This window comes from Oncorhynchus keta, unplaced genomic scaffold (assembly GCF_023373465.1).
Source record: "Oncorhynchus keta strain PuntledgeMale-10-30-2019 unplaced genomic scaffold, Oket_V2 Un_contig_6966_pilon_pilon, whole genome shotgun sequence".
Taxonomy (NCBI): Eukaryota; Metazoa; Chordata; class Actinopteri; order Salmoniformes; family Salmonidae; genus Oncorhynchus; species Oncorhynchus keta.
This window is the reverse complement of record NW_026289174.1, coordinates 115,022-127,387: the sequence shown is the minus strand read 5'-3', so window position 1 is coordinate 127,387 and position 12,366 is coordinate 115,022. Positions and strand designations below refer to the sequence as shown.

Sequence of the window (12,366 nt, the reverse complement as noted above, 5' to 3'; positions counted from 1 at the left end):
GTCAATTGGATACATTGTGAACACAGGTCCAGCGAAGTCAATTTGATACATTGTGAACACAGGACTAGCAAGTCAATTGGATACATTGTGAACGCAGGACTAGCGAAGTCAATTGGATACATTGTGAACAAGGTCCAGCGAAGTCAATTGGATACATTGTGAACACAGGTCCAGCAAGTCAATTGGATACATTGTGAACGCAGGACTAGCGAAGTCAATTGGATACATTGTGAACACAGGACTAGCGAAGTCAATTGGATACATTGTGAACACAGGTCCAGCGAAGTCAATTTGATACATTGTGAACGCAGGACTAGCGAAGTCAATTGGATACATTGTGAACACAGGACTAGCGAAGTCAATTGGATACATTGTGAACAAGGTCCAGCGAAGTCAATTGGATACATTGTGAACACAGGTCCAGCAAGTCAATTGGATACATTGTGAACGCAGGACTAGCGAAGTCAATTGGATACATTGTGAACACAGGTCCAGCGAAGTCAATTGGATACATTGTGAACACAGGACTAGCGAAGTCAATTGGATACATTGTGAACACAGGACTAGCGAAGTCAATTGGATACATTGTGAACACAGGACTAGCGAAGTCAATTGGATACATTGTGAACACAGGACTAGCGAAGTCAATTGGATACATTGTGAACACAGGTCCAGCGAAGTCAATTGGATACATTGTGAACACAGGACTAGCGAAGTCAATTGGATACATTGTGAACACAGGACTAGCGAAGTCAATTGGATACATTGTGAACACAGGACTAGCGAAGTCAATTGGATACATTGTGAACACAGGACTAGCGAAGTCAATTGGATACATTGTGAACACAGGTCCAGCGAAGTCAATTGGATACATTGTGAACACAGGTCCAGCGAAGTCAATTGGATACATTGTGAACACAGGTCCAGCGAAGTCAATTGGATACATTGTGAACACAGGTCCAGCGAAGTCAATTGGATACATTGTGAACACAGGACTAGCGAAGTCAATTGGATACATTGTGAACACAGGTCCAGCGAAGTCAATTGGATACATTGTGAACACAGGACTAGCGAAGTCAATTGGATACATTGTGAACACAGGTCCAGCGAAGTCAATTGGATACATTGTGAACGCAGGACTAGCGAAGTCAATTGGATACATTGTGAACACAGGACTAGCGAAGTCAATTGGATACATTGTGAACGCAGGTCCAGCGAAGTCAATTGGATACATTGTGAACACAGGACTAGCGAAGTCAATTGGATACATTGTGAACACAGGACTAGCGAAGTCAATTGGATACATTGTGAACACAGGTCCAGCGAAGTCAATTGGATACATTGTGAACAAGGTCCAGCGAAGTCAATTGGATACATTGTGAACACAGGTCCAGCAAGTCAATTGGATACATTGTGAACACAGGTCCAGCGAAGTCAATTGGATACATTGTGAACACAGGTCCAGCGAAGTCAATTGGATACATTGTGAACACAGGACTAGCGAAGTCAATTGGATACATTGTGAACACAGGACTAGCGAAGTCAATTGGATACATTGTGAACACAGGACTAGCGAAGTCAATTGGATACATTGTGAACAAGGTCCAGCGAAGTCAATTGGATACATTGTGAACACAGGTCCAGCAAGTCAATGGGATACATTGTGAACGCAGGACTAGCGAAGTCAATTGGATACATTGTGAACACAGGACTAGCGAAGTCAATTGGATACATTGTGAACACAGGTCCAGCGGAGTCAATTTGATACATTGTGAACGCAGGACTAGCGAAGTCAATTGGATACATTGTGAACACAGGTCCAGCAAGTCAATTGGATACATTGTGAACGCAGGACTAGCGAAGTCAATTGGATACATTGTGAACACAGGACTAGCGAAGTCAATTGGATACATTGTGAACACAGGACTAGCGAAGTCAATTGGATACATTGTGAACACAGGTCCAGCGAAGTCAATTTGATACATTGTGAACACAGGACTAGCAAGTCAATTGGATACATTGTGAACGCAGGACTAGCGAAGTCAATTGGATACATTGTGAACAAGGTCCAGCGAAGTCAATTGGATACATTGTGAACACAGGTCCAGCAAGTCAATTGGATACATTGTGAACGCAGGACTAGCGAAGTCAATTGGATACATTGTGAACACAGGACTAGCGAAGTCAATTGGATACATTGTGAACACAGGTCCAGCGAAGTCAATTTGATACATTGTGAACGCAGGACTAGCGAAGTCAATTGGATACATTGTGAACACAGGACTAGCGAAGTCAATTGGATACATTGTGAACAAGGTCCAGCGAAGTCAATTGGATACATTGTGAACACAGGTCCAGCAAGTCAATTGGATACATTGTGAACGCAGGACTAGCGAAGTCAATTGGATACATTGTGAACACAGGTCCAGCGAAGTCAATTGGATACATTGTGAACACAGGACTAGCGAAGTCAATTGGATACATTGTGAACACAGGACTAGCGAAGTCAATTGGATACATTGTGAACACAGGACTAGCGAAGTCAATTGGATACATTGTGAACACAGGACTAGCGAAGTCAATTGGATACATTGTGAACACAGGTCCAGCGAAGTCAATTGGATACATTGTGAACACAGGACTAGCGAAGTCAATTGGATACATTGTGAACACAGGACTAGCGAAGTCAATTGGATACATTGTGAACACAGGACTAGCGAAGTCAATTGGATACATTGTGAACACAGGACTAGCGAAGTCAATTGGATACATTGTGAACACAGGTCCAGCGAAGTCAATTGGATACATTGTGAACACAGGTCCAGCGAAGTCAATTGGATACATTGTGAACACAGGTCCAGCGAAGTCAATTGGATACATTGTGAACACAGGTCCAGCGAAGTCAATTGGATACATTGTGAACACAGGACTAGCGAAGTCAATTGGATACATTGTGAACACAGGTCCAGCGAAGTCAATTGGATACATTGTGAACACAGGACTAGCGAAGTCAATTGGATACATTGTGAACACAGGTCCAGCGAAGTCAATTGGATACATTGTGAACACAGGACTAGCGAAGTCAATTGGATACATTGTGAACACAGGACTAGCGAAGTCAATTGGATACATTGTGAACACAGGTCCAGCGAAGTCAATTGGATACATTGTGAACACAGGACTAGCGAAGTCAATTGGATACATTGTGAACACAGGACTAGCGAAGTCAATTGGATACATTGTGAACACAGGTCCAGCGAAGTCAATTGGATACATTGTGAACAAGGTCCAGCGAAGTCAATTGGATACATTGTGAACACAGGTCCAGCAAGTCAATTGGATACATTGTGAACACAGGTCCAGCGAAGTCAATTGGATACATTGTGAACACAGGTCCAGCGAAGTCAATTGGATACATTGTGAACACAGGACTAGCGAAGTCAATTGGATACATTGTGAACACAGGACTAGCGAAGTCAATTGGATACATTGTGAACAAGGTCCAGCGAAGTCAATTGGATACATTGTGAACACAGGTCCAGCAAGTCAATTGGATACATTGTGAACGCAGGACTAGCGAAGTCAATTGGATACATTGTGAACACAGGACTAGCGAAGTCAATTGGATACATTGTGAACACAGGTCCAGCAAGTCAATTGGATACATTGTGAACGCAGGACTAGCGAAGTCAATTGGATACATTGTGAACAAGGTCCAGCGAAGTCAATTTGATACATTGTGAACACAGGTCCAGCAAGTCAATTGGATACATTGTGAACACAGGTCCAGCGAAGTCAATTGGATACATTGTGAACACAGGTCCAGCGAAGTCAATTGGATACATTGTGAACACAGGACTAGCGAAGTCAATTGGATACATTGTGAACACAGGACTAGCGAAGTCAATTGGATACATTGTGAACACAGGACTAGCGAAGTCAATTGGATACATTGTGAACACAGGACTAGCGAAGTCAATTGGATACATTGTGAACAAGGTCCAGCGAAGTCAATTGGATACATTGTGAACACAGGTCCAGCAAGTCAATTGGATACATTGTGAACGCAGGACTAGCGAAGTCAATTGGATACATTGTGAACACAGGTCCAGCGAAGTCAATTGGATACATTGTGAACACAGGACTAGCGAAGTCAATTGGATACATTGTGAACACAGGACTAGCGAAGTCAATTGGATACATTGTGAACACAGGACTAGCGAAGTCAATTGGATACATTGTGAACACAGGACTAGCGAAGTCAATTGGATACATTGTGAACACAGGTCCAGCGAAGTCAATTGGATACATTGTGAACACAGGACTAGCGAAGTCAATTGGATACATTGTGAACACAGGACTAGCGAAGTCAATTGGATACATTGTGAACACAGGACTAGCGAAGTCAATTGGATACATTGTGAACACAGGACTAGCGAAGTCAATTGGATACATTGTGAACACAGGTCCAGCGAAGTCAATTGGATACATTGTGAACACAGGTCCAGCGAAGTCAATTGGATACATTGTGAACGCAGGACTAGCGAAGTCAATTGGATACATTGTGAACACAGGACTAGCGAAGTCAATTGGATACATTGTGAACACAGGACTAGCGAAGTCAATTGGATACATTGTGAACACAGGTCCAGCGAAGTCAATTGGATACATTGTGAACACAGGACTAGCGAAGTCAATTGGATACATTGTGAACGCAGGACTAGCGAAGTCAATTGGATACATTGTGAACACAGGACTAGCGAAGTCAATTGGATACATTGTGAACACAGGTCCAGCGAAGTCAATTGGATACATTGTGAACACAGGTCCAGCGAAGTCAATTGGATACATTGTGAACGCAGGACTAGCGAAGTCAATTGGATACATTGTGAACACAGGTCCAGCGAAGTCAATTGGATACATTGTGAACACAGGACTAGCGAAGTCAATTGGATACATTGTGAACGCAGGACTAGCGAAGTCAATTGGATACATTGTGAACACAGGTCCAGCGAAGTCAATTGGATACATTGTGAACACAGGACTAGCGAAGTCAATTGGATACATTGTGAACACAGGACTAGCGAAGTCAATTGGATACATTGTGAACACAGGTCCAGCGAAGTCAATTGGATACATTGTGAACACAGGACTAGCGAAGTCAATTGGATACATTGTGAACACAGGACTAGCGAAGTCAATTTGATACATTGTGAACACAGGACTAGCGAAGTCAATTGGATACATTGTGAACAAGGTCCAGCGAAGATAGACTGATTGATTGATTCGTTTTCAGATAATTGTTTTCTTCAGAGCATTTGATAACTTGAACATGAATTTCTCATGTCCCTACTGTTGCAGACATGACACTTTTGAGGGAGCAGATGAAATTGGCATGGTGACTACAAGAATGTCCACCAGAGCTGTTTCCAGAGAACTCAATGTTTATTTCTCTACCATGAGCCGCATCCAACTTCATTTTTAGGTTTGCTGATGTCAACTTTGTGAACCGAGTGCCCCATGGCGGCAGGAGGGTTATGGTATGGACAGGAATAAGCTACGGACAATGAACACAATTGCATTTTATCGATGGCAATTTGAAAAAGCACAGAGATACCGTGACGAGATCCTGAGGCCCATTGTCGTGCCATTCATCTGCCGCCATCAACTCATGTTTCAGCATGATAATGCACATTGGATCTGTACACCATTCCTGGAAGCTAAAACATTTCCCAGTTCTCTCATGTCCTGCATACTCACCAGACATGTCACCCATTGAGCACGTTTGGGATGCTCTGGATCGAAAGTGTACGACAGCGTGTTCCAGAGCCCGCCGATATCCAGCAACTTCGCACAGCCATTGAAGAGGAGTGGGAGAACATTCCACAGGCCACAATAAACAGCCTGATCAACTCTATACGAAAGGAGATGTGTTGCGCTGCATGAGGCAAATGGTGGTCACACCAGATACTGACTGGGTCTCTGATCCACACCAGATACTGACTGGGTCTCTGATCCACACCAGATACTGACTGGTTTTCTGATCCACACCAGATACTGACTGGTTTTCTGATCCACACCAGATACTGACTGGTTTTCTGATCCACACCAGATACTGACTGGTTTTCTGATCCACACCAGATACTGACTGGTTTTCTGATCCACACCAGATACTGACTGGTTTTCTGATCCACACCAGATACTGACTGGTTTTATGATCCACACCAGATACTGACTGGTTTTATGATCCACACCAGATACTGACTGGTTTTATGATCCACACCAGATACTGACTGGTTTTCTGATCCACACCAGATACTGACTGGTTTTCTGATCCATGCCAGATACTGACTGGTTTTCTGATCCACACCAGATACTGACTGGTTTTCTGATCCACACCAGATACTGACTGGTTTTCTGATCCACACCAGATACTGACTGGTTTTCTGATCCACACCAGATACTGACTGGTTTTATGATCCACACCAGATACTGACTGGTTTTATGATCCACACCAGATACTGACTGGTTTTCTGATCCACACCAGATACTGACTGGTTTTCTGATCCACACCAGATACTGACTGGTTTTCTGATCCACACCAGATACTGACTGGTTTTCTGATCCACACCAGATACTGACTGGTTTTCTGATCCACACCAGATACTGACTGGTTTTATGATCCACACCAGATACTGACTGGTTTTCTGATCCACACCAGATACTGACTGGTTTTCTGATCCACACCAGATACTGACTGGTTTTCTGATCCACACCAGATACTGACTGGTTTTCTGATCCACACCAGATACTGACTGGTTTTATGATCCACACCAGATACTGACTGGTTTTATGATCCACACCAGATACTGACTGGTTTTCTGATCCACACCAGATACTGACTGGTTTTCTGATCTACACCAGATACTGACTGGTTTTCTGATCCACACCAGATACTGACTGGTTTTCTGATCCACACCAGATACTGACTGGTTTTCTGATCCACACCAGATACTGACTGGTTTTCTGATCCACACCAGATACTGACTGGTTTTCTGATCCACACCAGATACTGACTGGTTTTCTGATCCACACCAGATACTGACTGGTTTTCTGAATCATATCTGTATTCCCAGTCATGTGAAATTCATAGATTAGGGCCTAATGAATTCATTTCAATTAGTTGATTTCCTAATGAACTGTACCTCAGTTCAATCTTTGAAGTGGTTGCATGTTGAGTTTATATTTTTTGGTTCAATGTAATTTGCTGTCATTCTGCCTGCAGACTGTCCAGACTGTGTTAGAAACAGTGTATCACTATATCTCCTCTCTCCAGACTAGCCGGCTGTAACCTCACATATGAATCCTGTGAGACTCTGGCCTCAGCTCTGCAGACACCAAACTCCCCCCTGAGAGAACTGGACCTCAGCTACAATGACCTGGGAGACAGAGGAGTGGAGCTGCTCTGTGATGGACTAACCAGTCCACTCTGCAACATACAGACACTAGTGTGAGTTAAATATCTTCAGTATGAGTTATTATGTGGATGTTTTATACGTGTGTTAATCATGTTCTCTACTCCCATCTAGTCTAGGTCAGTGTGGTCTGACAGAGGGTTGCTGTTCAGATCTGGCCTCAGTCCTGAGTTCACCCAACTCACAACTGAAACAACTGGAGCTGAGAGACAATGACCTGCAGGACTCAGGAGTTACACTGCTGTCTGCTGGACTGAAGGATCCAGACTATAAACTACACACACTGGGGTAAGTACAGCTGTTTCAGTCAGGTTGGTACTGAGCTGAGTTACACTGCTGTCTGCTGGACTGGAGGATCAGGACTGTAAACACACACTGGGGTAAGTACAGCTGCTTCAGTCAGGTCGGTACTGAGCTTAGTGAAATAAATACTCTGAAAATCTAATATTTCATCACAATGTTTGTGTCATGGACAAATGGATGGGTGTCCTACAAGATGATTGACACCAGCACACCAACCTAGACATCTGTTGTGTCTCTCTGTAGGCTGTCTGGCTGTCTGGTCACAGAGGAGGGCTGTACTGCTCTGTCTTCAGCTCTGAGGTCAAACCCCTCCCACCTGAAAGAGCTGGACCTGAGCTACAATCACTCAGGAGACTCTGCAGGGGGACTGCTTTCAGCTGCTCTGGTGGATCCCACATATAAACTGATGAAGCTGAAGTAAGTCAGAATAGATTTTCTAATAGTGTGAGCAGCAGTTGTGTCATACAGGTGCAATACCAATGATGTGAGCCCTTTGGAATTACCTGGATTTCTGCATCAGTTGGTCATAAAAGTCACAACAACAGACAAACACAGTTTAAACTAATAACAAACTATTGTATTTGTATTGTCTATATTGAATACAGAATTTAACCATTCACAGTGTAGATAGGAAAAAGTACGTGATCCCCCTAGGCTAATGACTTCTCCAAAAGCTAATTGGAGTCAGGAGTCAGCTAACCTGGAGTCCAATCAATGAGACGAGATTGGAGATGTTGGTTAGAGCTACGTTGCCCTATAAAAAAAAAAACTCACAAAATTTGAGTTTGCTATTCACAAGAAGCATTGAACAAAATAGATCTCAGAAGACCTAAGATCCCACCTGATGTGGTAGAGAGAGTGAGAGGGGAGCCACGATATACACCCCAGAAGGGCCACATCGTGACAATGGCGTGTTCCATGAAAACGTAGAATTGTTTGTGTGTTATTAGTATAAGCAGACTGTGTTTGTCTATTGTTGTTTAAATTTGATTACCAATTCATGCAGAATTCCAGGTAATTCCAAAGGGTTCACATACTTTTTCTTGCCACTGTATGTAGTGGAGTAGGTTCAGTAACATGAGGACATGATGGTAGAATTAAGGGGAAGTTTACTCCGCAGGCTGAGCACTCCAACACAGCATACATCATCACCACATGAATACTCTTCCTCTGCATCTCTGATATCCTGTTGGAATTGTACTCTGTTCTGTATGCAGTAGGTAGGATAGAATACCTGTATGTCTCTAGTAATGAACTGTACTCTGTTCTGTACGCAGTAGGTAGGATAGAATACCTGTATGTCTCTAGTAATGAACTGTACTCTGTTCTGTATGCAGTAGGTAGGATAGAATACCTGTATGTCTCTAGTAATGAACTGTACTCTGTTCTGTATGCAGTAGGTAGGATAGAATACCTGTATGTCTCTAGTAATGAACTGTACTCTGTTCTGTATCCAGTAGGTAGGATAGAATACCTGTATGTCTCTAGTAATGAACTGTACTCTGTTCTGTATGCAGTAGGTAGGATAGAATACCTGTATGTCTCTAGTAATGAACTGTACTCTGTTCTGTATGCAGTAGGTAGGATAGAATACCTGTATGTCTCTAGTAATGAACTGTACTCTGTTCTCTATGCAGTAGGTAGGATAGAATACCTGTATGTCTCTAGTAATGAACTGTACTCTGTTCTGCATGCAGTAGGTAGGATAGAATACCTGTATGTCTCTAGTAATGAACTGTACTCTGTTCTCTATGCAGTAGGTAGGATAGAATACCTGTATGTCTCTAGTAATGAACTGTACTCTGTTCTGTATGCAGTAGGTAGGATAGAATACCTGTATGTCTCTAGTAATGAACTGTACTCTGTTCTGTATGCAGTAGGTAGGGTAGTAATGAACTGGGATAGTGCACCAGAACACAACAATATGGTTTAAATGTTAACTGCTTTATTAGGTCTTTGTCAGTCAACAACCTGTTTCTCCTACAGTGTGGATCATGGCGGAGAGTGCAGGCTGAAATCAGGGCTGAGGAAATGTACGTCTCTTCAAACCTAATTAACTGCATATTCAGAACTATAGTAACTAATCAATATTTGGTCTTGTTAATTAACTGTATATTCAGAACTATAGTAACTAATCAATACTTGTTCTTGTTAATTAACTGTATATTCAGAACTATGGTAACTAATCAATACTTCTTCTTGTTAATTAACTGTATATTCAGAACTATAGTAACTAATCAATACTTGTTCTTGTTAATTAACTGTATATTCAGAACTATAGTAACTAATCAATACTTATTCTTGTTAATTAACTGTATATTCAGAACTATAGTAACTAATCAATACTTGTTCTTGTTAATTAACTGTATATTCAGAACTATAGTAACTAATCAATACTTCTTCTTGTTAATTAACTGTATATTCAGAACTATAGTAACTAATCAATACTTGTTCTTGTTAATTAACTGTATATTCAGAACTATAGTAACTAATCTATACTTGCACTGTAACATTTTATATGAAGATGTGGTTTGATATAACTCTCCTTTTATCTACAGATGCCTGTCATCTCACCCTGGACCCAAATACAGTAAACCCACACCTGATACTGTCTGAGGAGAACAGGAAGGTGACATGGGTGTTGGAGAAGCAACATTATGAAGACCATCCAGACAGATTTGATTGTCTTTTCCAAGTTCTCTGCAGAGAAGGCTTATCTGGAGGTCGTTATTACTGGGAGGTGGAGATGGACGGTGACCAGATTTACATCGGTGTGGTGTACAAAGGAATGAAGAGGAAGGGAGATGAGGATGACAGTTGGATTGGACTCAATAGGAAGTCCTGGTGTTTATTCTGCTCTGATAGCGGTTATGACTTTTACCATCCTGGAGTCAGTGTCAGAAGATCCATCTCTGATCCTGTTCCTAACAGAGTTGGAGTGTATCTGGACTGGTCAGCTGGTACTTTGTCCTTCTATAGTGTGTCCTCCTCTGGTACACTGACACACCTTTACACAGAACACACCAGATTCACTGAACCCCTCTATCCTGGGTTTGGGTTTGAGGTTTCCTCCTCCTCAGTCACTCTGTGCCAGATAGACGATCGACACAATCAAAGGTGAGTCATCGATCTAGGTAACAATCATTCTAGGTAACATAATAACAAAATTCTCATCAATCATCCTACCAGGAATCAAGGTAAGACGCAGATTCAGACACATTGATTTGACAATGGTTTAATATTCCAACAGGGGCAGGCAATAGACAGGTCGAGGCAGGCAGGGGTCAGTAAACCAGAGGTGGGGCAAAGGTACAGGTCGGCAGGCAGGCTCAGGGTCAGGGGCAGCTAGAGTGGTCAGGCATGCTGGCTAAGAGCCAGGACAGGCAAGGGTCAAAACCAGAAGGGCGAGAAAAGAGAGACTGGGAAAAGCAGGAGCTGAGAGCAAAACCGCGGCTGACTTGACAAACAAGACGAACTGGCAACGGACAAACAGAGAACACAGGTATAAATACACAGGGGTTAATAGGGAAGATGGGCGACACCTGGAGGGGGGTTGAGCAAATCACAAGGACAGGTGAAACAGATCATGGTGTGACAGTACCTCCCCTCTAGGGGCGCATACCTGGTTGACCGTGGTGCCAGCGTTGAAAATCTGCGATGAGGCCTAGGTCCGGGATGTCCCTGGCAGGGACCCAGCACCTCTCCTCTGGGCCATAACCCTCCCAGTCAACCTGGTACTGCAACCCCCTGCCCCAAGGTCGAATCTTCAGGAGATGCCTCACTGTGTAAGCCGGTAGAGGGGTGGGCCTGGAAACACCAGAGACAAAGGTCTGTGAGACATTGGTTTGAGTCTGAACACATGAAAGGTGGAATGTATACAAAGGGTACAGGGCAACAGAAGAAGAACAGCAGAAGTGCTTATAATCTTCGTCTTGCGGGAGAGTTTGTGGGATTCCACCCGGAGTGGCAGATCCTGGATGGATAGCCATACCTTCTGCCCAAGACGATACCGGGGAGCCGGGGTCCGATGGTGATCCGCTTGTCGTCGATACCTGGAGGTGGTCTTGAGGAGGGCCGACCGGGCTCTCCTCCAGGTACGGCGACAGCGGCGGACAAACATCTGGGCAGAAGGTACGCTGATCTCTTCCTCCTGCTAGCGGAGACCACACAGCGCAGAGTAGTCTCAAGATCCTGTTTGGCTCGCTCCGACTGTCCATTGGACTAGGGGAGGAGGACAATCTGGCCTACGACCCAATGAGGGTGCAGAACGCCCTTCCAGAACTGGGATGCGAACTGAGGACCCTGGTCGGAGACCATGTCCACGGGAGGTCCATGGATCCGGAAGACGTGCTGCTCCATGAGCTGAGCCGTCTCCTTGGACCAGGATAGTTTTGGGAGAGGAATGAAGTCAACCAGCTGGTCATGATAGCCGTGTTTCCCTCAGACGGTGGGGAGACCCGTTATGAAATCCAGGGATATGTGGGACCAGGCACGGTGAGGGACAGGCAGTGGTTGCAGAAGACCAGCCGGAGCCAAGGAGTCTTATTCTGAGCACAGACCGTGCAGGTGGAGACAAGCACGGCGACAT

General features: G+C 43.8%; 1 protein-coding gene across 1 annotated transcript in view; it reads left to right on the top strand.

The window, feature by feature from the left end:
- Nucleotides 1–12,366, top strand: part of LOC118375525 (NACHT, LRR and PYD domains-containing protein 3-like) — a 40,477-nt gene that overhangs the window by 17,749 nt on the left and 10,362 nt on the right. The window contains exons 6-10 of the mRNA XM_052511606.1: nucleotides 7,337–7,510; nucleotides 7,590–7,763; nucleotides 8,022–8,195; nucleotides 9,765–9,811; nucleotides 10,337–10,895. Coding sequence (XP_052367566.1) covers nucleotides 7,337–7,510; nucleotides 7,590–7,763; nucleotides 8,022–8,195; nucleotides 9,765–9,811; nucleotides 10,337–10,895 — 1,128 coding nt within the window. The remainder of the gene's footprint in view (nucleotides 1–7,336; nucleotides 7,511–7,589; nucleotides 7,764–8,021; nucleotides 8,196–9,764; nucleotides 9,812–10,336; nucleotides 10,896–12,366) is intronic.